A 26,114-nucleotide genomic window follows, 5' to 3' on the forward strand; every position below is an offset into this window, starting at 1 on the left:
CTTGCTGTAAATTGTGGGATTTAGTGATTTCTTCCTGTTTTTTTTTTTCTTTACAGCACTCTCACTTTGAATGTGCGATCAATAATATTAAATATTTTCTATCATTTCAGATTTGTGTTCTTTTATTACAGACTGCAGAAGTAGTGGAAGCATCCTGTAGAACCTTTGACTGATACAGAGAAAACACTTTGACTAATATCTGACTGCAAATCAAGGTCTGTTAGAATTAAGGCAGACAGAAGTGTGTGATATGGGAGGAAAAGCCTGTTCCCAGAAGTGTGTATTGGTGAAAAAGACGACATGAGATCAGGCTGTGCACTGGTTGCTTATTTGTATGATACCTCTTGTGTGTGACGTTGTGCACTTTTCAGGCTGGTGTGTGATTTTTATTTATTTTCCCAGGCTTCCTGCTTTAGTAAATGCTTCACCTCTCAGATTGTCCCGAGTGTGAATGTGATCCCTGGACCCTCCCCATTAGCATCATTGTTGTTCTTTACTCTCTAAACAAGACAGCTTTAAAGTGTCTCTGCTCAAGTTCTGATGACGTTGTGTAAATGGTTCTTGGTGTGTCTTGACAACTCTATTCAGAGTCAGATCTAGATGCTAGTGTAGAATGAGTAGTTTTGTGGAATCTCTTTGGGATGTGTGTTCTGTCCAAACTACTTCTGACCCCTGTGGCTTTCCAAACTTTTGTAAATAGGCTGCGTTTCTTTTTGCAATGTCTACCGTGCGTCTATGGTCCCCCCCACCCCTGTGTTTGTGTACCGAGGGCCTCATGTATAAAGTACGATTAGTGTTCAAGTCAAAACCGGGACTTTATGACCTTTTTGGTTTACAACTGATTGACATTTACAGACTTTAAGCACATTAAGGTGCTTGAATGAGACTTTTGGTTGCAGTTAAACTTTTTTGAATGGTGCAAACGTTTTAAAGAAGGCAGGACATCTGTGACTGTTCCACGCTAACGTGAAACACCTGATCCTTATGAATTGACAGATAACTTGTCACCGGCTTGTGGAAGAGACTTATCTGTCTGTGGAAACTGTATACACAACTGTTCAACAACATCACTTTCACATGACAGGAACTCGGCTGGGAGTTATTGCCAATCTCCAAGGCGTTTCCACATGTTTGGGCCATTAAAGGAGTTCCTGGGAAGCCAGTGAATTTCTAATGTGGTTATAGATACATTAGTGTAGCAGAGGATTATATAGAGAAATAAAGGGGATTTTACTCTAATAACTTCTGTTATTCTGAACAAAAAGTCCTGGTTTGACTTGAACATCCCTTGTATGATGATATATATATGATGATGACTAAAGCAGACACAAGTTGTTTGCGTGAACATACGAATAAAATGTTTTTGTTTTTTTCCAATTTAATGTCTCCTGGCTTGTGTAGATTTTCCCTATTTATAATTTTTTTTTCTTTCTCAGGCTTTACCTGAGAAGAGAACACTTGTATCAATTACAGGAGAACCCATCGTGTAACAGCATCCACTTTTTTTTTTTTTTTTATCTGAATCTGCAATAACGGACTAACGGTAACCTGTACGACTCACTTTAATTACTTCGCTCCATGGATTAGTGTGTTTTATCCCGGTCACGGCACCGCCTGCGACCTATTTTAATCATTTTCGTATTATCCGATTCCTATCCTAAGGTACTGATTCTGCCAATAACCTTTTATGTGCTTGGATAGTTGCTTTGATAGTACGGTGCATTGTTTGGATGTAAAAGATCTGATAATGGTTGAAACACTGACTTCACAGGAATCTGTCAGGTCGAATCAGACTGTTAATCCATGCAGTTACAAACTGTTGTACTGTAGACCAATTAATATGCCGCATTTGCCTGCCATTTGGTTGTTAATCCTGGCAATATTTTCTCACTTGAAATTGTACACACTTCTGTCAGACAGAACCTCTATGTAGATCAGTATGCTAAGAGCTTTGATATACAAGGCTTCTGATCTCTGTGCTGTCAGGCTTTAATCCTGCGTTAATACCAGTGATACGCTACAGTAACCAGACACTGCATCACATTCCTCAGTGCTGATTAATCAAAGCTGACTTTAAAGGTTACATGATCTAAAAAAATTAATAAATGAATCACCAGGCACAGATCTAAAAAATATTTAATGAGACGGTCAAAGTCTGGTTTTTAAACACCTGAAAGTACAAGTGGTCCTTTAGACCTGACTACATCCGGTAAATTTTAAGTCAACCTCGGTCCATAGGTATTTGGACAGCTGGTTTTGGTTTTCTTTACCTGTTTACACCATAATTCCTTTAAAAAGTGCTTAAAATATAGACCTTTTATTTATAATTCAGTTTGTTTAACACACGCCACAAATATGTGTCTCTATGTGTATGGCCAGGTTCATTCATCATGCACGTGCAGTTTGCGTTTGGTGTCGAATCCAAGCTTGACAAAGAGCGACTGTGCAGGTACACGTGTGTGTGTGTGTGTGTGTGTGTTTTAATACATGAAAGCAGGCCATTCTGGGAAGGTTGAGATTTAATCAGATCCTCGGTATGATTTAGAAACTATTCAGAGAAAGATATTGGAGGGAAAAGCAGACAAGTGTTCACTCAATAGCCCTATTCAGATATACTGTAGAAACGTTTTCAGGGCAGTGTAGAATGATTTAGTGTGTTAAATGCAATAAGAAGAAAGTAGATCAGAAAGAAATTCAGGAGAACTGTTACGCTTGAAAGCGTTAAGACTTGAGATAAAACTGAGGTCACAGTACTGTGTAAGGACAGAATGAAACACAGCATGTGTCAGTTTAAATACTGTAATAAACTCCTTCAGCACTGAATTCTTTCTTTCGAGAGGAAGGTTAACGCTGTATATCCTCTAAAGCTATGGGACACACCGTTAAACTGTTGTAGTGTACCTGTGCAAGAAATCGACAGAATCGATTTTAACGTGTTTAAAGGGAAAAAAGATTCTAAAGCTTTACGAAGATTTGTATACAGTATGCACTGAATCCAAGCTACATGATGTCACACCTGTTCGATCTTTAAAGCTTTTTTCAGTAGGTCTTTATGGACATGAATCTGAAACCCAATCAAGGATTCAGTTTATAATTATGTTTTAAATGTATTTCAGAAACTTCTTACTGACTTTCTAGGTAGTACCACTATTTTAAATATCTCTGTTGCTGGACTGCGATTATGTGTATTATGTGTATGTATGTGTGTATATGTGTGTGTGTGTGTGTATATATATATATATATATATATATATATATATATATATAATATTACTTGCCGTACTGGATCCTTAACTGTTATTGTGGCAAAATGTGGGCACATCTCATTTATGTACTGTGTTGTGATACTTTACTATTAGGGACCAGCATTAATCTTTTCAGTTATTTGAGCTACAGTAGCTCTTCTATTGGATCAGACTACACAGGCCAGCCTTGGCTCCCCATGTGCCTCAGTGGGCCTATGACTCTTTTGCCAGTTCACCAGTTCTCCTTCCTTGGATCACTCTTGGTACACCCTGTCCGCTGCAGACTGGGAACATCCCAGAAAAGCTACAGTTCTGGAGTTGCTCTGACCAATAACAATTTGTCAGGTGGTACAGTCACAATATATCATTACAATGGCACCTGGAAGTCGTTGGGACATATTAGACAGCCAGTGAACATTTTGGCCGTGAATCTAATGTATTGGAAGCAGAAAAAATGGGTTCCCAGGCTGCAGTGGTCAGGACCAGGACCTACCAGAAGTGATGCAAGGAAGGAAAACCGTTAAACCGACTACATGGTCATGGGCGACCAAGTTTCCAGTGAAGGCTGGTCCTGGTGCCCCGCTTCTGGTTGGAGATCATGTCGTATGGATGCCGTGTGTGGTCTGCTGAGATGCGTGTGGTGGGACCTTCAGCCAACATTCACACATGCATTCACACACTACGGGCAATTTAAGAATGGCAGTTAGCTTAATCGGCATGTCTTTGTGCTGTGGGAGGAAACCTGAGCACCCAGAGGAAATCGAACCCAGAACCTTGAGGTGCAAGGCGACAGTGCTAACCACTAAGCCACCATGCCACATGTGCATTTTCCTTTTAAAAAAAAATCTATTATGCAGTATTTTAGTTAGCTAGCTCTTCTGACAGGATTTTTTTATATATATATTTAGATGTTCATAATCTTCAACAGCTGCCTAACATAAATATTTTTTTCCCCCAGGTTTATTTAAATATAATCATCAGCCTGTAAAAGAGTCTTTACAGCCTCAGAAGAAGACACATCCACCTAGAAGAGTCGGTTCTTTTGACTCGATTCATTTTTGGTATTATTCCCTTGAGTACATATTTGCAATGCAATGCAAAATCATGTTATTTTGTTTATTACACGTAGAGAGTTCAAACCTGGCCATGAGCTTTTTGGAAACCGAAAGAGTCGACTCTTATCGGTGTGTCGAGTAAAAAAGGTCCGACTCACTAAAAAAGACTCAGAAATCCCATCACTTGTTCAGATGTGGGCTTAGAGACACGCCCACTATACGGATCAAACGGTCATAAGACACGCCCACTGCAGCATCTCATTACCTTTACTCTGAGCTTCTCATCATCACTCCGGTGTGTTTGTGTTCTGGAAGATGGACGTCTGAAACTCTAATGATTGGGGTTTTAATAACGGAACATAACCGGTAAGTCTGAGTGAAATTATCTCATTTGAAAGTAGTTAAACGAAAAGCATATTTCCCTTTCTGTGTTTTTTGTGCTTTATGTGCTTTGATGCGGCGCATGCGCTGAGGATGATGCAGCAGGTGCGCGCCGGAGCGCGCGTTCGTGTTCGTTAGTGCAGTGACACGTGTTTGTCTGTCTGTGTGAGAGGGAGACTCCTGTCTGTCCTGCTGTTTTGATGGTTTTTTATTATTTATTTATTTTTACAAACAAAACAAAATTCCCAAAATACTGTGTGTATGGATGTGAGCATAAGAGGATTACCACCTCTAAAATAATAGTTTAAATACTTTTTATTTACAGATCTGTACTTTATTATAACTGTAAATGTATACCATTAATTAAGTAAATAGTAAAGCACAGAAAAATGTTGTGCAGTTTCAGAAAACTAATTACTGACATCATGTTGAAGAGCCTGTTATCACTTTATTCTTTATATGTAATGATCAATATAGTCAGGAAGTGTTAAGTATTATAACCAGTAAGAGTGTATGTATTTTATGTGTGTGTGTGTGTGTATATATATATATATATATATATATATATATATATATATATATATATATATATTAGTGTGTATGTATGTGTATATGTATGTGTGTGTGTATATGTATGTATGTATGTATGTGTATATATATATATATATATATATATATATATATATATATATATAGTTATATGTGTCAGCAAAACCAGAGATGTAAAAACGAGAAAAAACAGCTTGCTAAAGTTGACCAATGCATAAAGAATATAAGAGACTGGATGCTAATGAACTGCTTAATCCTGATGAGACAGAAGTAGGACCTAGTCATAGGACCGCATGCAGCTAGAAGATAGGTACTTTACACCCTCTGGAGCCTATTCCAGGAAATTTTGGGTACGAGGCAGGGTACACCCTGGACAGGGTGCCAATCCATCACAGAGCACACACTCATTCATACACTACACGCTAATTAGCCTAATCTGTATGTCTTTGGACTGTAGGAGAAAACTGTGTGGAAAATCCGCAAAACAAGTCTGTTTCTGTTATTCTGTTCCATTATTGCAGCTATATTATGTAATTGATTAAAAAATATATATTTTTTGACAGCTTCTTGTTAATGAGCTGAAAAATATATATATATTTTACTGACTGCTTCCTTTGTTTAAAAATGTTATAGCAGCTGTTATAGTAAACTGCTGTTAGAAAACTACTCAACACTTTCTGCCTGATCAAAATCATAAATTACGCCACAATGTAATATAAATTAAATAATAACTGTAACGTTTATTGTTATAAGAATTATTAGATGTAAATGGCAGATCTCTTCTCAGAGCTGAGATATGAGCCGTACCCAGTTACCATATCATCACACTTCAGGCACATACACACACACTCACTCTGGATGAGTGTCTGATGGAATGAAGGAAGTGTGCTGAGTGTCTGTGTGAACGAGTAAGAGGGGGGAAATGGAGTGTTGGAAGCGTGTGAGGTTTAACTTGTGACCATCTGAACATCTAAACTCTTGCTTGAATACTAGTGCGGCTCTGCAGTGATGTGTTGCACAAAATCTGAGCGTGTACAATTCTGTGAAGTCCTGAGGTTCACTTCGAAGAAAAAAAGGGAAAAACAAAGCCACACTGCATTTATAATAAATTTAATAAAAGTAATTATAATAAGATTAAAGACCATCTTAAAAAAATGCAGTTCTGGATGTAAACACCTAATCTTTTTTATATATTACAGGATTACTCTTTTTTTTTTTTCAATTTCCAATCCTGAGTTTCTCATAGTAGCTTGGGTGTTCTTTCATGCCATCTTTTTTTCCCCATTTTTTGAATGTAGATCTCTATCCATATACACTTAAGGTCTGAGGTCATGATCATCAATTGTACAATATGAATCTAAAAAGTAAACACCAATAATCTGGAGCACAAGAAGTTTTCTTTTTTTTCTGATATCAAAACAGTATCAAAATTTTTATCATTTAAACCCTAAATATGACCCCAAAATACTTTTTCATTTAAAACTCAGCTTAATACATTAAAAAAAGAATGTAAAGGTAAACCTGTATACTGTACAGTACTGTACTGCTGTGTCTCCCGCAGTGCTACAGTGTAAAGTACCAATATTACCCCTGTATGTACTGTAATTTATGCAAACAAAGTTTTCTTTGGTTTTGTGTTCGCTCTACACCACTAGAAATGTATACAGTACAGTGAAACCTCGGATTGCGAGTAACACGATTCGCGAGTGTTTCGCAAGACGAGCGAAGATTTTTAATACATATTAATTAGAAAAACGAGCAAGTCTTGGTATCACACATGCGCTTCTTGTTTTGACACAGAGCGTCACGTGATCACAACAGAGACAATGTTTTTCCTCTCTTGCGCTGTGGAATTGTGGGTAATTGTCTCCCCTGCTGGGTCTCAGTGTGCGTCTCTTACTGGTATAATCAACATCTGTGCACGCGTGTACTGTTTACTATAACACTGTGACCGTGTGTGTGTGTGTAAAACATTTTAGTTTGTGTCTGTATGCGTGTGTGTACAGCACGCGTGTAATGTTTTTTTATAATACACATTTGTGTGCGCGTGTAAAGCAAAAGAAAGTCTCATTAGAAAGTTAAAAATCTATTTTCTCTCACACACACACTAAAGGCGAGAGAGTGTGTGTGAACCGGCACAGTGTCAAATTACGGGCGCACACACACAACGACAGACCCAAACACACAAACACATTCCGCGCATAAACAGAAACACCTATATGTTGGGATTTATTTTTCCTTTTTTTTTTATAGGTAAAGAGCAGGTTAATTTGTTTTATTTTTTACTTTGTATTTTGTATTAATTATTTTTATATATTTATTTTTTTGGACTTCGGAGCGAATAATTTGAGTTTTCATTATTTCTTATGGAAAATTTTTATTTGATTTACGAGTGTTTTGGAATACGAGCCGCTTCCTGAACGAATTGTGCTCGTAATCCAAGGTTCTAATGTGTTATATTTTACATGGAAATTTAGCTGAATTTACGTTATGTTAATATTCATGCTATAAAATTAGTCATTTATATTATATCTTAATGATTAAATGTTACAAAAGCATGAAATAAATTATATATTACCATGAATATTTGTTGGGGGTGTTTCCGCGAATTAGTGAGGTTCTAAGGAAAAATCCACGAACGACTGATGCCGCGAACTTTGAACCGCAACTTCAGTTGAACAATGAGAAAGTCCAAAGATCTTAGACAATTAGAACAGACAATTAGAATTCGACTGGAGGCTTGTTTACGGCTGCCAAAATCATCTGTTGAAAATAACACTTTGAAGGTAAAAAGATGTTCAATCAAATAGTACGTATGTGTCCTGTAACGCGCCAAATTATTGTAAGATTTCTTTTATCAAAGATGAAAAAAATAAGATTCTTTTAAGCTGGAAAGAAACAAGTATTCCTTTCAGCTTTTCTAGACATAATCAAGAGGATGCTTACAGAAATACTCATGATATTTAAAAGCAGAGGATTTGTTCCAGTTTTCCTGCTGAGGCAGAGTCACACTGTGAGTAAAAGCAAAACCATTAGAGATTGCCCTTTCACAATGAGCTCATACTGGGTCCATCTGCCACTACACAGACACACATGCTTACATGCTTTGTCTAGCTCATTTACTAATCTGGTTCCTCCATGTTCTCGAACATTTTCATGATGGATAAAAGCTTTAGATTTATTTTTACAACTTATATGTAGGTTAAACATAAAGTTTTCTCTCTCAGGTTATGAACAAAAATCTCAATGACATCGATCCAGTCATGGAAGTCTGCCTCAAACTGACCAGGCTTCTTCTAGGAACGCTGCTTTCCCATTGGCTGACTGCTGTCCTGTCCCGGGATTTCACTCTGGCGGACATCGTTCAGCTCCATCTCTCAGGTGCCAGGAATTATTATTATTATTATTATTATTATTATTATTATTATTTACAATATAATGTATTCTGGTAATTTCTACACATTTATTTAGAGGCAGAGAAACTTAAAATTAATGTAGATAACTGGAACCTGAATGAGAACAGAACACAAAGAGGTGTCCAGTTCATGTTCCTCGTGCTCCCAGAACCGCTCTTTCACTCTTGAGTCCTGGAATATATCTCGTGCTCATCAGCAGCTTATTTACATAGAACGTAAAACTGGAGCATTTGGAGGAGGAGTAAAATAATAGGTTCTCTGAAGGGTGTTTTAACTACAACATTACCAAGCATTTTAAGGGTGCTCTGTTAACTTGTTTATGAAATTGAATTTTCAGGCAGTTGATCCATTAAAATGCACGTTAGAAATCTTTGTTTTTTGTTTTTTTATTTAAATGGGCTCTTTAGTTGAGGTATACAAAAATGTTTGATGTGCAGATTTTTTTGCAGGTTTTAAATGGTAAAGTGCAGGTTAATTTGTTTTAAGTTTTACTTTAAAACTTGTATTAATCATGTATATATGAATATTTTTGCATTGTGGAACGAATCATTGGAGTTTCCATTATTTCTTATGGGGGTGATTCACTTTGATATACGAGTGTTTTGATGTACAAACGCGCTTCCGGAACAAATTATGCTGGCAGTCCACACTTTAACTGTATTACAGTTCCTGACCTACAGCTGGTGTAACAGCACTGCTGTGTTTTATTGAAAAAGCATATGGACTCTGTGTTTGTAGCTACTCCACATCCTGGAGGGTTTAAGTGCTTCACCTGTGAAGATGCTGAAGATAACTACTCCTGCAACCGCTGGGCTCCTGACACCTACTGTCCTGAAGGTACACACACACACACACGCACACACACCAGTGTCCATACAGTAGTATAAAGGCATGAAGGTTTGTGGGTGAAAATATAAAAAAAAAAAAACAATTTGCCTAATTTTCCTAAAGACACTTGCTAAAGAGTGCAATAGTTTGTATACCCCTTAAAAGAAATATGTTATTAAATATGTATTAATACCAACTCGATAGCTAAATGTTGTCTACCATTAAACATCATTTAGTTTATGCTTTAACATATATTTTTAATATTCTTATTAGTCTGTATTTTTTGTGTATAGTTATAGGGCACACAATTAAACTGAACACTGTTCCTTCAGTGGATCTTTGACTCGTTAAGCGTTCCTTGCTTCCAGGAACACTGGCACCTTTAAGAATTTTTAAGGATTTCTACTTCTACAAAAAAATGTCTATCTACTGTCCCCCCTGTAGAGGAAACATTTCATTTTGTACTCTTTGGTAAGTGGTACAGTATGTGATGGTACACAAATGTACATTTACATTAAAAAATAACAGGATGAAACGAATCAAAGATTAAAAAAAATAAACAAAACTTTGATATTATTTAGGGATGACAAAAAATTAAATGAAGCTAAGAAGTATAAAACTTTTAATCACATTCATCTTCAGTGATTCAGTGATGGTGTGCGATATGATCTCTTCCGACTGTCGTTGTGTTTAAGGACATGTCTCACAGAGAGGCATGAGTCACATGACCACGGACAATTCTCATTATATGAATGATGTCTTTTTTTTTTCTTTTTCTGATTACATGAAGACACCAGATTCTGCTACACACGCCATCATATGGACGAGGATGGTGAAAGTGTCTCTGTCACAAAGCGCTGTGTGTCCCGGGACGAGTGTGTGTCCACAGGCTGCATGCAGCACGAAGCCCACACGGTAGAGTCCATTAACCTGGTGATATAATGACGTCATTGTGCTCATCAAACGTCATTAAACTCTGCTGTAGAATCAAAAATATTTGGTTTTCTGGTACAAAAGTCAATATCTGGTCATTTACTTTATTTAGGGCAACTTTCTTGGTTTAAACTCTTAAATGAGAAATTAGACAGGATGAAATGTTGGAACAGAATTTTTCAGCTAATTTCAATTGTTTAAATTTAAACGTTTAAACTTTAAGGTCTGCAAGCCTCCGCAAGGACTGGCAAAAAAAATAAACGTTAAATTTTTCCGCGTAGAAAGATGGAAACGTACTCACAGCGCCAAAAACTCGCGGTGAATCATGATGAACCGTACTTACGGCCACCGCGCGAAACCGCATAGGTAAGATAGGGGTATAAGCGGTTTTCTTAAGGCTACGCAGCTGTTTAGTCCCAATCCCCTAGAATTCTTTTCACATTGCGTGTGGAAATGCTCTTACTGTCCTTTAACTATAAAACATAGCCGAGAGTTCTACAGTTTTTTGTTTTTTTTTACTATTTGATTTTATCAAACATTTAAGTGAACTCCGATTAAGAAAATAATTTTTTCATTCACATTTCTTCCTCAGAGATGATGGATCTCCTTCATGATGATGGATGGACTGTCCTTACAGAATTTAGTTATGCGTTTTAACACACATGTCTTAATCTGATTCAGTCTCCTTAGTTGTTCTCTTTGCTTAATGCAGTACAATAACTTGACCTTAAGAGATGTCTTCTGACATGGTTGTTTAAGGAATGACTACATCAGTAAGGGTTAAATAACATGTTGGCAGCTGAACCCCATTAATCACTGCCGTAATTATTCAGTTTGCTCAGTTAAATCCAGCTGATGACTTTCTTTAACCAGGTATAGTGTATATATCTCATTTAAATTTAAAGTCTGAACTAATAGAAATCAAGTGTGTTTAGCTCACTCTCAAGCCTAATCCGGGATTTAAAGGTGGTTTAAATGTAACTCTACACTTTAACATCTTTGTACCTTACTGCAGGTCTGCACTTCTTGTTGTGAAGGAAACATCTGCAACCTGCCGGTGCCGTGGAACGAGACGACGGCCATCTTCTCTACCACCTCTCCCCTGAACCAAGTGATCAGAGTGTCTCCTGGGAGAATCACAGCTCTCAGCATCATCATCGTGCTTAGTGAATTTAATTAGAACTGCTTGAATCAGTGAAATGTTCAAGTTGTTTTATATTGTAAATTATTTTAAAAATAATGTGCTCATGCTGTAGCGTCTTATAGACCCATCTCTTTGGAAGTCCGTTTCACATCCAGCTTATAATAAAGGTGAAAAAAGATTAGATATTTATATTGATGTTGGGTTTATTTATTTGTATTTTTTTAACCTAGTTGATGTATTGTAGTGTAGTATAGTAAGTAAAATATATCTAGTATAGTTAAGCGATAACACACACGAAGTTATTATTGTGTTGGATATTAGCACGGCTGTCATATCCGCAAACATCAGCAGATAGGCATCAGCTGTGCTGATATTCAGTACAACAGCATGACCTCGAGTGTAATATTGGTTTTATACAACAGTTGCACAAACACCATTTATTATTAACAGATTATAATTTATTTCATTATTTTGCTCCATCCTTCTGCGCCTGGCGAAACCGCAATTCAGACAGAACTGGCAACCGCCAGTTGGTGTAATTAACCTGGGTGAAAGGAGTTTTAAAGGTAGGGTGTACAATCCCTTGTTCCACACGGCCTTGTGTGAGAATCTAGTTAGCTTTGTAGGTTGCTTTAGGCGTGAATAAAACATGCAGGCAATTCAGATCGACTTAGAAACAGGAACTAAAGAGGCAAAGATTAATCTTCTCAGAAGATTAAAGGTATGAGGTGCATATATTTACTTTTCTTTTTAATTTAATTTTGATTGTATGATGCCTTTACCAGTGGTCATTGTGGTGAAGCATTAAATAGTACATAAAACAGCAGATAAATGGGTTTATTTCCATTACAAGCTCCTGCACTGCTTGTGTAGTTTAAACATTTTAATGCACCGGACATTTATGCTTTACAAATCCTCTACTGTATGTATACACATTACAGCAAAGCATTATTCTGCATTCTGTGCACTAAATTTCTTCCCATCATGCACCACAGACGATATCTTAACAGTCCTTAATAGTTTAGAGAGAGACAAAGTGGCAGTATTTCCACTTCAATTTTATTCATGCTTTTAATGAATTTTACCCCATACACAGCTTAGATAAATACACTTCAAATACAAAAAAAAAAAAAAACAGTGGAAGGAGGGGATTGTGATCTTTCGCTCACAAAAATGTTCGAAACCAGGTGTCTAATTGTAATTGGTTTACTGAATAATAAAACATGCACAAGGTGAAGACAGAACCGAGCATTAATGCCACATTGATGATTGACATTGATTTGAGAAAACTTGTGGCATGTCTTTTTTTTTAACCTTCAGGAGAAAATAGTTTCCAATACTGCATCACTTTTTTTTCTTTTTTTTTTAAATATACGCAAAGTTTTATCCTGGCAGCTTACCGTTTCATCGCATTGTGCAATTCTGCATTAAAAATAAACTGACAGCTGCTGATAAATTGTTGCTGGTTTTCGATGCACAAACAGGCACAACATTTTATAAAGGCACTTTTGTTCCCCACATAGAAAACATACAGTTTTGTCGCCGCCTAGTGGACATCCTCAATTCTACATTAAAACATCAAGTGAAAGAAAAATATATATATTTATATAAAAAAAAAAATACAGTTATACAAATGATACTCAAACACACACACACAGCAGTCCTGCTGATATACTTGTATAATAAAAACATTAAAGAGATACAAATTTAGCTGGATAATAGTCACTTTCTCTTTAGGATTTGTGGAAAGATCTGTTCAGGGTGGAATGCGTTCAGTCTCCCATGCTGCCTCTTCACATAAAGCCAGAGCTGGAAACAGAAACAGTGGCAGAACATCGGACATGTTAACATAAGGGATGTAAAAAAAAAAAAAAAAAAGCCATCGTCTTTCAGTGCAGGTTTAATCAGCCTCCCTGCTTTAATCATACAACTTTTATTTTTCATGGTTTCTTGCTGACTCTATACTACGGGTGATGGGGGCGTGTCCTTAACACTGCAGGCCTTGTTTTGCCCCGCCTGTGGCACTACGTTTCTATAAAGACCCTTTTGTAAACAAATATCTGTCTAATGAAGAAGGCTCATTGTTACAGACGTCTGTGTTGTTGCCCAGCTGTGTGTAAACACGCTACCGAGTTTAACCGACATTTACACTACGTACTTTGTATCTTCAGTTTACATCCTCAGTCAAAGCACAGGCTGAATATAATCACACACAGCTACTAGACAGTTTTTGTTGTTGTTGTTGTTTTACTGACTGTGATTGTGCTACTTACTTCTTGCGGTCTTTGTCCTTCTTCAGGTTGGAGTTGGAGCTGAACGATTGTCCCTGCAGGAGCTCCGCGGCGGCTTTCTTCTTACTGAAGGAGTTCATCTCATCCTCCAGAGCCTTCCTCTTGTCATCCAGCTTGCTCTTCTCATCAGCGTGCAAACGCTTCAGCTGCTCAAACTTGCCCTGGAGCTACACACACACACAATTTATTCATGACATGTTTGGATTTTTTACACAATTAAAAAAAATTACGATAAAACACCCCCACACACACAACTGTCGGCAAAACAAAAGAACCAGTTGTTTATAAAGGCATCATGAATTGCAAAAAGAGTTAAGGTGTCCACCAAATCTTTGATTTTCCTCTTTGCGAGATGAGTTAGTCTTTCCAAAGCCAAGACATTTCCCTGATCCATTGACCTTAAGTAGGTTCCTCAATGTCCTTTCATCACCTAAAGATTTGCTGGAAAGATATGCAGATATGCACAATTTGGCATCTACAGGTGAAATGTATGCGTTTCTGCGAGACTTGAAATTAAATGAAAGATTTCTTCCAAAACTTTCAGAATTTCTTAGACTCCCACATACAATAAAACGGTGTACCTCGTATTCCACTATTCCATTTAACAAAGTTTTTAGGAACGTTGGGGTTATACTCATGCACTTTTATAGGAGGAATATATGTTCTGAGTAACCATTTACATCAAAACAACCTAAATCTAGTGTTAATACTTTGAGTTTTGTCAAAATTGCACGTCTCTTCCCGGCCTCTACTGAGTTGTCAGATCAGACCATGCAGATAGATATAAAAGGGAGTTTTCCTTAGGACATGTAAGGAGTCTATTGTAAAAATTTGGATAAATGACCTTTTCTATGTAAATACAGAACATTAGTGGTTTAGAAGATGACAATGTATTTATTTATAAAACCTCTAAATTAAGTATACTTATAAAAGTGTTTCCTAGGGAGTTTATATTTGTCGGTTAGTTTTTCAAAGGTATTAAAATTCCCTCACTATATAAATCCTTTACAGGTAGTCCCTGACTTACAAACAAGTTCCATTCCGGGACATGTTCGTAAATTGGATTTGGCCTCAATTCTAACAAAGTGAGTCTTATACGCCTTTGACCCAAATATACAATGCAAAGCATACCAATCCACTTGACTAAATCTCTGTCCTTTTGAATCTCACGCATTGCGACATCATACAGTGTTGTCTCTGCACCTTTATATCATGAGGGGAATCCTGGATGCCATTTTGTTTCAGAGCTGTTTTTCACTGTGTTGGACTGTGAACACTGTTTTGTTAAGGATTTTCCATAATTAGGATTATTCACCATCAGGACAGACATTTTTTATTCTCTGGTTTAATTCATTGTTACCCCAAATTGGTGAGAAACATGAAAGTATGTTTGGAGAGCGTGAGAACTCCTCTCGTTTGCTACCCTCACAGTACGTGTTTAACCTCTGTTTAAGAACGGATACCTCTCTCTCTGCCTCCTTCAATTCCGTCTCTTTCTCTTTGACCCGCAGGACAAACATCTGCCTCATCTCCTCCTCTCTTCGCTGCAGCTCCAGCAGGAACTCCTGACGCTTCGCCTCGTACGTCTCCTGCAGGCTGAGGAGAGATGCACAAACGTATTTCAAGCAGTGTTAAAAACTATGAAACGTATTTTACAAACAATGAGATGCTGTGCAACTTGTGTCGGCAACACTGTTTAACTTCCATGTTAATAATTCCTCCATACATCCCTGCCAGAATCTCCACACTCCTGTCCAGTAGGTGGCAGCGATGCAAAAACCGCCGATAAACTTAAAAGGCGACATGATGCAAGAGGTTTGCGATTTATGTAAAAGCTGTTTTTAAGGAGTTCGTAAATTTTGCACCATTTCATGTTTGCAGGTTTTCCAATCATTTAAAAAGTGTGAATCTAAAACTCACCCTTTTATTCAATTACCTGAATCGACAAACAAAAGGTTGGATTAAAAGAAAAAAATCTCTTTTACATTCTTACTTTTTTTTTTTTTTTTTTACATTCTTACTTTTTTTTATATACTTTACATACTGTATTTTTACTTAATTTTATTTTGTAACAAAACTGTATATATTTTATACAATATTTATACAATACTTTATTCCTTCCTATTAAAATATGGACTTCTTACTTCTTTTTTCCTTTATAAGGTCGTAAAAGCATTTCAAAGTCGTGAAATGTCGTGTAAGCATTTCACTGCATATCATACTGTGTATGGTTCAATATGTGACAAACAAAATTAGAAATTTGCATTTGAATAAGTCTTTTTAAATAAAAACAATCATGGCATTAACTGCAGTAAACCCAACACAAACTCAGATAAATCACATACACACACAGACACTAACTCTGCTAGCTGTGTGTCTCTACCTGACTGGTTTGCTGTCGGCGTCCGTGTCCTTAAAGCCCATCTCCTCCAGCTTGCAGCGTCTGTAGAGCTCGTAGTGGCGCGTGTGCGTCTGCTCGCGCAAGTCCTCCATGTTTACGCAGATCAGCATCTCGCGCAGCTTCACAAAATCACAGTGGTTCTCGTTCTCCACTGAAACGCACACCGGCAACTGTGCGTCAGCAAATCTGTGTCAAACATGTAAACAGCAGAAAAAAAAAAAGGAAAAAAAACATGCACACACGCAGCATACCTTGGACCACACCCCAGGGGTACTGTCTCGCTTTCACCATCTTGTTCCCGATCTTCACCTCCTCTGTGCTTCCCACCACGGCGAACGGCAGGTGGCCCTGAAAACAACACACACACGTTCAGTGATCTGCAACGTCAGTCAGAGTATCAACTTAAGAAAAGTCCAGGAAACACTGAGTCAGACTCCCTCTGTATTGAGATTTTGTAGGTATCAGGATTTCATAAATATCCAGATTCAATATTATTTTTAATAATAAACAAACAGCATATAATCTGCTCCTACCACACTCACACACGAATACTTTAAAGCACGCCACCTGTAGAATAATAAAGAAATTGGTAACATTTTGTCACCTTAAATGCGAACATATATACATTTTTTTTTTAACCTTGAGCCGCGAATCGCTTTTACAAAAGAAACACAAAACCCTCTCACAGCCGGAGGTCTGGAGAGAGCTGATTGGCCGAGCTCTCTCAGAGGGGAGGGATACTTAGTGCTCCCACATTAATCACGGCTCAACAGCCAATCAGGGGTGTCTGTGAGCTCACGCAAGCGGAAGGAGCGGATAGCACTGTCCTCAGAGTGTGTTACACCACCCACAACGGTGTGTGAGCGGGCAGTTCGAAAAGATGTGCCGTCACGTGGTTCGGAGGAAACACATGATAGTCTTCTGCCCTCCCGACTGAGTGGTAGTAGTAGCCTTAATGTGGGAGCCCCCTAGTGACAGGGAGGAATTATACACGACCAAATTAGGGAGACAAATAAAAAAAATTAAAAAAAAGAATCATAATATTAAACTGAATACATTTTACCATCCGTCTCTAATTATTAGACACTGGAGAAAAAAACAATTCACTAATAAATCTCGATTCTTTTGTGTGCTGATTAACGTATCGACACACAGACTCCAAAATCACTTTTTTTTTTTTTATTTAAAAACTATTTTTTACATTTATAATAGAGATGAACCTGTCGATCAGTCAGTGAGCAGAATTGGCTGGTTTTGGTTTGGCCATGAGCGGAGAGGATTCTGAACCGAGCACAGACACTGAGGTAAAACGTCGTTGTTTCTTTATAATCCTACAGATGACGCACTCTAAACAATTCACACATTTTTATCCAGTGTGGTAGGAGTAAATTATTGTGTAATAATGATTATAGTGAATATGTTGCTGTTCAGTAAAAATGTAGCTTTTTTTTGCTAAAAAACTCTTCTAACATTCAAAACTGTAACAAAATCAGGGAAAATGTAATATCCAATCACGTACAAATTGGTGATGATTACTGTATATATAATATCCTATTGGAAGGTGACTGCTGATTCCAACCCCGATTAATGACTCTGATTTATATTTTATATTTTTTACATTTGACAACATTTCTGTTTAAACCCACCGCTCAGAGTTAAGCCCAGACTCACGTTCATGGCGCTGTTGATCTTGGAGACGGTCTCGTCGTCGGTGGGGAACTGATAGATCTGCACTCCGTTGCTCACCAGCTCGCTCATGATCTTGATCTTAAACTTGTGCAGCTCGCTTTTGGAGATGGTGTCCGCCTTTGCGATCACTGGGATTATATTCACCTTGAGAAAACAAGAAACGTGCACGAGGTCAGGCGCAGAGACGGGGCCGCGTGAGGAATACGTACAGGATACGGTCAGATCCGCATCATCAAGCAACAGCAAACATTCATTGAGCTCAAATTCACCAAATTTAGACAATCAGCTGAAGAAAGAGCAGGGGGAGATAAGATCATATCATATGATAACATATCTTTTTTATTGACTCACTGAGGTCATTCAGATTGCACCATGTTGGTATTGGAGTAATTCCTCCTCTTATCAACTCAGTATAATCTCTATTACAAGCCATGCATTCGCACCATGGTAAAATCCGACGCTCGATTCCTCTTTGAAAATCCCCTTTGTCGTTGTTCGCGGTCTCACTTCACGGAGACGACACCAATGGCGAGAGCAAGGTGGATGAAGTTGTTTTAAGAATGAGAAACCGGCATCAAAGACAAACTAAACTGTGCAGTGAGGAACCAGCCACATCAGCAATGTTTTACAATTGGATTTGTTATTACTTAACATAGTCACAAGTTGAAAATGAAAAGAAAATGAAAGAAAGTCACCCTCCTGAAAAGCTCAGATAGCTGTGAACCACGATACCAACACAACTTCAGTCCTACTGCCAGCGTTTCGGAGGAGGAAACACCCACCGAATGCCAGCTTGAAACCAGACACACATACCTACACCACACTACTGTACACAGAGACCTTGTATAAACTACAAACACACACAGCTGCGTTGTACAAACGCCTGTACAAAGCAGCTGAAGAGGAAATCCTACAGATGGGGAAAAATGTTAAAAATGTGACGCCTTCACGTGTCCCTTTTATTTTCGAATGCAGCCACAGGCACTTCTCAGAACCAAAAATTTTTTTTAACTGCAACACTTTTACTTTTATTTTTTTACTTTTCAGAAGCCTACATTACAGCACAGAAATTATTTTAATCGCACATTCCAGCTCGGTTACTTGAGAGTTAGAGCGCAGGGTCGGTGATGATCAGGAGAACATGCTGGGGAAGAGGCTGTTAAACTCTAGCAGATTCAGGGTACGAACGCAGCAACATTAAACACTCAAAGAGACATTTAGAGCCGTTTTCCACACAAAAAAAAAAAAACACCGGAAGCCACAAAACTCTTTTCTTATCTAAAATAAAGATAACACTATATACATAATTTTTTTACCCCCTTATGCTATGTATAAAAAAAAAAACTATAGTGTGTTGCCTTTATGAAATCAATGAACTGCTACAGAGAAAACAAAATCTTATTTCTCCATGCAACAAAAACATTTAGAACTCTGAAAAACTTTCAAATAAAATACTCTGTCTATTTAAATCCTCCTCATATTTATGAAATACGGACTTGAATTATCCACCTGCAGCAAACCATAAATGCCGTCTACTTCTGTGTGACGTCATCCTTTTTTATCGCATGTACTGGAGCGTGCAGTCAGCTGTCAACTTGAATTTTAAAAAAAGGACTATTTATATAAAATCACGTGTCCCGGTGGGTGTCACACTTCAGTTGGTGTGATGCATATTTTGAGCAACAAAAAAATGAAACACGTTTTATTTTAATGCTACAAGATCACGATAATCTTCAAATTAACAGTTACATAAAAAAAAAAACTGAGGAACTAAAGTAAAATTAATTTAAATTACATACTCGTTATTTATTTTCCAAAGCCACATGGGTCTCCGGAGCCGAGGGTTGCCGAGCCCTGCCCTAGAACAGTACAGGCATAGTGGGCCACCATGCCAACACATCAGGCCATTTAAAAAAAAAAATTTATCCAATATACTGTAACAATCAGATAAGGTAGCCACACGGTAATACCAAAGCACACCACAAGGTGGCACTTCCTTTTCGGTGTGGTAGATTAGCGCTGAATGTGTGTAACTACAGAAAAGTTTTAGCTACCTGTCTGAACTTACTCTCCTCAGTAATGAGCGGGGCGATTCTACAGCTTACTTATGACCATTAAACATAGTTGCTGTGAAAAAGTATTTCTGTTTTTTTGCATATTTGTCACATAAAATAATTCAGATCATCAAACTAATTTAATATTACACAAAGATAAAATTAAAAAAAAGGTGATTTTATTTATTAAGGAGGGAAAACAACTGTCCAAACCTGACAGACCATATGTGAAAAAAAGAAACCCTATACCTAATAACTTCTTGTACCTTCCTTCGAGAGAACAACTGCAATCTCACACAAACACAAATATATATATATACTCGCATCGTGTGGTTTAAAAACATAAAAAATAAAATAAAAAGTAATTTTGAAGAAAGAAGATGCCAAGGTATTCCATCGTATCGTAAACCACACAGTGAAGTTTTACATGACCGATTACATTCTGAATCACCGAAATGTACTTGTGTTTCTGACATTCAGACAATGCAGGCTGGATCCAAAAAGAAAAAAAAAAAAAAAAAAAAAAAAGAGCATGTCTATTTAAATATAAAAAGCATAATCGTTTCTGTAAACATATAATGTATTCGGCACAAACCTTGCTGTCCAGTTTCTTCATGGTGACGAGGTCGAGGGATTTCAGCGAGTGTCCGGACGGGGCGATGAAGTAAAGGCAGGCGTGGATTCGTGAGTCGTGGTAGTTGTGCAGCGAGCGTTTGATCTTCAGCTCTTCTTGCAGGTAAGACTCGAACTGCGTGTCGATGTAATCCACCACGTGTTGGTAGCTGGTAAAGAGATTTTTAGGTTAAATCCCGGCTTGACCTGGTGGTTCATAACTTCATTTATATACACACACACGACCCCTGAAATTTACAAGGGTTACGTTCCACAAGAACCCACAGACTGTGGAAAAAAAAAAAACATGAATTTTGGATGTAGTTCAAAAAAAAAAGCCTATAAATGCTTATTATTATAGTTTAAACCCTAAATATGCCCCCAAAACGCCTTTAATTTAAACCCGGTTTAATACATTAAAAAAAAGAAATTATGTAAAGGTAAACCCGTATACTATACAGTACTGTACTGCTGTGTCTCCTGCAGTGTTAGAATGTACAGTAAAATACACACGTTAGCCCTATATGTACTGTAATTCTTGCAAGCTTGTTTTCTTTGGTATAAGTCGAGTAAGTAATAATACGGTAATAATAATTCACCATCCCAAGATGCGTCTTCCTCTAAGGTTGCTTTGAGTTCTCTCTGCAGTACTTAAAAATGTATACAGTATTATATTTTATTTGGGAAATGAGCTGAATTTATGTTAATATCAATGTTACAAATCTAGTAAACTAGTCTTAATAATTTAGCGTTAAAATACATGGAAAATGATATAATGCCACAAAAAAGATATTTGTGGTTTCCGCAAACAATTATTAGTTCGGTTCTGAGGAAAAATCCGCGAGCAACTGAGGCTGCGACTGTGTGTGTGTATATATTTATATACAGGTATACACACACACACAGTTTCTACATTTCTGTCTCTGTTCCCGCAAAATGTTATTATCTGGCCAAAAAACAATCGCACCTAAGGAATTAATTTCTCAGTGAAATGTAACAGTGGTGTCTCTGCACCTTTAAATCTTGAGGGGAATCCCAGACGCCATTTTGCCTCAGAGCTTTTTTCCACTGTATGGGACTGTAAACTCGGATTTTTATCGAAATTAGGATTATTCACCATCAAGACAGCTTTACAGGACAGACATTTATCATTGTGCTTCTGGAGCGATTTACTGAAACTCATTTCTCCCACACACACACGTGCATACAATATACCGAACTTTGGACATTTTATACATTCACTTACACACTGATAATATTTTATACAATTGTAAATATTGGTATCTGGTGCAGTATTTTTTGTACAATGCACATGAGCTACTTCTGCGATTGAACCGGAAGTAGAAACGCAGTCCGTTTGTATCTGCAGAAATTCATAACTCGAATGTTTGTAAATCAGGACTGGAATGCTCAACAAGTATGTATGGGTGCGGTTGTCAAACGGTGTCCACAAACAATTCACCATATAGCGTATTATTGTCTAAAGTCTGCCTGACTTGTCTGTATAAACATCTTAGCGACTGTCCCCCTCACCTGTCTTGTTTGTTCATCTGATCTCCGAACCCCACCGTGTTGACAATGGTGAGCTTCAGACGCACGTTGCTCTCCTGGAGGTCGTACGTCTGGGCGCGCAGCTTGACGCGCGGCTCAAAGTGAGACGACTCAAAGTTCTCGAAGTTGGTGTTGAACAGCGTGTCCATCAAAGTGGACTTTCCAATACCAGTCTCACCTGAGAAGGCAATCATACATCCGTGAAGAAGAAGAAACGTATGTACTGTATGACTAGGTAACAGTAAGAAGTGAATATGATTCTCTTCTATGTCATTAGAAAGATTAAATGTGTTAGAAGATACATAGATACGCAAAGGAATCATCCTTGCGAGTCACCTATGCAGAGGATGTTAAAGCAGAAGCCCTGATTGGTTGATTTATTGACCAGCTGATCAGGTAAACTGTCAAAGCCGACGTGACCGGACAGAGACAAGGGACGAGTGTTTCTCTCCTGTTGAAACAAAAACAAACAAGCATGTCAAAGCCTTCGATATGAAACGTAACCACAACTGAAACGTTTCATCTCAGAACTGAAACCCTGCAAAACACTGCTAGGACTTAAAATGTCCTATGTATAAGAGCGGGGTTAGGAAATTTGGTCCTAACTCTTTTGCCTGAGTCTGAGTGAAAGGACATAAAGTCTGATATAAAGGACGGAGGAAAGCAGAAGCCGACAGCTGTGAAGGCAAAACTGACGACTAAAAATAAGGACACAATCTGGAAAGCTTAGCCACAGTGTTTTTTTGTTTTTTTTGTGGATTGTGTTTGGGACACGGTCCATAAAGACAACACCCTTGAATAAAGAGTCGCACAGTTCAAACACAGCTTTCAGTCTCATGTTAAACAGGGATGAGGAACGAAAAGTAGAAAAGTGAAAGTTTATATATAGAACAAAAAAGGTGTGTGAAAGTTTCTGCTCCCTAATGGATGGGAAAGTCTCAATTTTACAATTTTAACCTACACACGCTACCAGTCAGAAGTCGGGACACACCTTTTAATTCCATGGCATTTTCAGATTTCTCTCTCTTTCTACAGTGTAAAAACAAAAGGCTAAAGGCATCCGAAATATGCAATAATCTTCAGTGTTGTTCTAATATGTAGATAAAAAAAAAAAAGAAGGCGAATTAGGAGGCGTGTCCAAACGTTGGACTGGTACTGTACAAAAATATATTAAAGTGGACTCAAATGAGAGTTTATCCTGGAACAAGACAACCTGGTTTAATTAATGCAGTGTAGCTGTACATTCACACTAAAGTTTGGGAGGGGAACAAAAAAAAATAAAAAATGTACATATCATGATTCTTTTGTGTGACATTTCATGCAACAATAATAAAAATATATAAAGTAAACATTATGCTTGCATTTGGAGTGCTCGGGACAAGCAGTACGCCGTTCATGTTTCCTGTTCGCGCAATGACGCACGATTGTTGCTCATGTCCAGAGTTTTTTTTTCGTTTGTTTTTTTACTGATAAAACATAATAGCTACAATGGTCTATAACTAACTAGTCTAGTCTATGTAAAATGTATTGAAGTTTCATTAACCTATGTTTTCTGCTTTGTATTAATTAGCAAAGCAAGCAAAATGTGCCTCATTAACATAATTACAATTACTGCTGCTCATTTCCAAACATTATTTTGTTTTAAGAGACATTTAATAAAATGACGGACCAAGATGAAGCCACTGTGACCAGTTTCTCACACTTTCGTACCTCAACCTGTAACTGACTGGTCTAAGGAAGGATTTTGGCCAAACCATTTGAATTTGTTGATCAGTTTTAAAGAAATATCGCTTGTTGCATGGTCGCTAAAATCTTAGCTCGCTTGTCGGCCTCTAACACTTACAATCTGACAATTTTTGCTCCTTGTCATTTTGGAAAGAACATCTTAGGCATTATTTTCATTCATCCTAAGCGTTAGCCAACATTTGCATTGCACATGTGGGAACAAGAGTAGGGGGAAAAAAAGGGGAAAATATTAGATCTTAGCCAAGCTTTAAAAAATTATTCCTATTCTCTTGTGCTTTAAGTTTATACACATATACATACATTATATATATATATATATATATATATATATATATATATATATACACACACACATACATACATATACACACACACCCCAGAGCACTCTGGGGCTTGTCGCTATTTGAGAGGACGACATGCTTAACCCTGCATTCCAGAGACGTCGGGTGACGTTGTTGTTTTTTTTAAGCAAATCAGGAATGTAAGAAGGCTGAGCAACCAAGATTTTACAGTCCCGATGGAATCGTGGCATGAGAGCAGTGTTTCAAACAGGAAGTCGGCGAGACGACATGAGTGATCTGCACAACATCCAATAGAGTTTGCGAAATGCTGCAACCGTGATGAATTAAAAAAATGGCATGTTTTTTTTTTAAATGTTATGCTACAGATTTGTTGGCTCCAGGGTCTTGGATACATACGGTATATATACCGCAAATCTTTTATGAAAATTGAAATACTGCCTTATGTGCCTTAAGTGAAAAACTGAGATTGCTCTTACGGAGCAAGAAGCCCCTAAATCTCCTCCTTATCTAGTCTTAGACTGCACCAAATACTGCTTCACTCCTCTAAAAAGCACCGGACACATAACCGCGAAAATCCAAACCATGTTATAAATGATTCAATATGACATATTAATTCTTACTAAAGAGACAACTAGAAAAGGAAATGGTGTGCGGAACCAAAACCTGTTCACTGCTTTAACTAAAGAGATCTAAACTATTCACGCAAGTACAGGCAGGACTTCATCCTGTGCTGTTAAAAGCAATTATTTACAAAATTTGTTTGATATTTTAACAAAATCTGAGACAAATTTAACACTGAATCATGAGATTTATAAAATCTTGACCCTTAAAGAATCGCAATACAAATGGAATCAGCACAGAGGGTTTGGGATTCGATTACCGCCTCGGGGTCTGTGTGCATGGAGTTTGCATGTTCTCCCTGTGATTGGTGGGTTTCCTCCAACAGTACAAAGACATGCAGATTAAACTAACTGGTATTCCCAAATTGTATGTAGTGTGCGAGTGAAAATGCCATAAAGGGGAGGTCATGAAAAGGGGAATAAATACAACGGTAATCACTATTGGCGTACACAGTCACTAGTTGAACTACAGAGGTTTCTAAATGGATGGATGGAATCTAGGAATCAGGAGCTTTAAATACAGAGCAGGACAAGGGGCGGGACTTATACTATATTCTAAGCATGCGATTGGATAAATTTAAGATTAGTACAGGTTGAGTCATCAAAAAGTGTATTATTCAATGAGACTAAACGATAAGATTGTTGATATTAGAAGTCATGTAATCAGATAAAGTAAGATGAATGTATAAAGGTTTATAAAGGATATAGGAAAGGGTGAACTAATTTATAACAACAAAAAAAGCTATTTTGTTCTTTATTAAAATTACATTCAAGTCAATGAATACATAGACATTAATTTAATTTGTACCTAACATTTGGCACTTCAGACGTTAAAAGTCTTGATTTCTTCATTGCTAGTGAACTCCTTGCTAGCTAACTAGCCCTCTCCCCACCTAGCTAAACTAAACATTAAAACCTACTAAAGAACAGGAATATATAAGAAGCTTACCCCCTGTCGAGCAACATCAGACGAAGCCATGTTTTGTGTTTTCTATAATTAAATTACTTTTTATTATATTAGTATTATTTATGTTTTAAAAAGTACCGACATGGAAGAGGCGGGTGAAGCCAATTGAAAAAGTTTGCAGGAGAAACGATTGGAATGCAGCAGGACTGTACCACTGCTCTCCCGGACAGGGGACATCTCTAAGTAGAGCACATAAAAGTACCTCTATAAAAAAAAAAAGACTCTGACTCTAACATTAAACAAAATAATTGAAATTACGATAAATTTCGTTTGTTTGTTATAATTATTGGTTATTCGTGCGACCATGTTATATCGCGAGTTATCTCTGTT

At 37.5% G+C, this 26,114-nt stretch overlaps 2 protein-coding genes across 2 annotated transcripts; one reads left to right on the top strand and one right to left on the bottom strand.

Moving 5' to 3' along the window:
- Positions 1–8,357: 8,357 nt before the first annotated feature.
- Positions 8,358–11,638, top strand: LOC128526607 (ly6/PLAUR domain-containing protein 6-like). The gene is made up of 4 exons (XM_053498620.1): positions 8,358–8,611; positions 9,385–9,483; positions 10,265–10,389; positions 11,423–11,638. Exons 1-4 carry the CDS (start codon positions 8,461–8,463, stop codon positions 11,585–11,587), a joined length of 540 nt encoding a protein of 179 aa, XP_053354595.1. The 5' UTR covers positions 8,358–8,460; the 3' UTR covers positions 11,588–11,638.
- A 954-nt stretch (positions 11,639–12,592) lies between these two features.
- Positions 12,593–25,900, bottom strand: septin10 (septin 10). The gene is made up of 10 exons (XM_053498619.1): positions 25,767–25,900; positions 22,486–22,600; positions 22,132–22,327; positions 20,582–20,768; positions 17,915–18,076; positions 16,495–16,591; positions 16,226–16,394; positions 15,306–15,438; positions 13,825–14,009; positions 12,593–13,360 (listed from the first exon to the last, which is right to left on the bottom strand). Exons 1-10 carry the CDS (start codon positions 25,794–25,796, stop codon positions 13,345–13,347), a joined length of 1,290 nt encoding a protein of 429 aa, XP_053354594.1. The 5' UTR covers positions 25,797–25,900; the 3' UTR covers positions 12,593–13,344.
- Positions 25,901–26,114: the final 214 nt, after the last annotated feature.

This window comes from Clarias gariepinus, chromosome 6, assembly GCF_024256425.1.
Source record: "Clarias gariepinus isolate MV-2021 ecotype Netherlands chromosome 6, CGAR_prim_01v2, whole genome shotgun sequence".
Lineage (NCBI taxonomy): Eukaryota > Metazoa > Chordata > Actinopteri > Siluriformes > Clariidae > Clarias > Clarias gariepinus.

Bases quoted from the DNA above. Each gene is read 5' to 3' on its own strand.
- LOC128526607 (XM_053498620.1), top strand. From the start codon at position 8,461: ATGAACAAAAATCTCAATGACATCGATCCAGTCATGGAAGTCTGCCTC. The intron at 8,612-9,384 runs GTGCCAGGAATT...CTGTGTTTGTAG, and splicing joins CGTTCAGCTCCATCTCTCAG to CTACTCCACATCCTGGAGGG. The intron at 9,484-10,264 runs GTACACACACAC...GATTACATGAAG, and splicing joins TGACACCTACTGTCCTGAAG to ACACCAGATTCTGCTACACA.
- septin10 (XM_053498619.1), bottom strand. From the start codon at position 25,796: ATGGCTTCGTCTGATGTTGCTCGACAGGGG. The intron at 20,769-22,131 runs GTGAGGGGGACA...TCTCTTTACCAG, and splicing joins CAGATGAACAAACAAGACAG to CTACCAACACGTGGTGGATT. The intron at 15,439-16,225 runs GTAGAGACACAC...ATCTCTCCTCAG, and splicing joins GCCGACAGCAAACCAGTCAG to CCTGCAGGAGACGTACGAGG.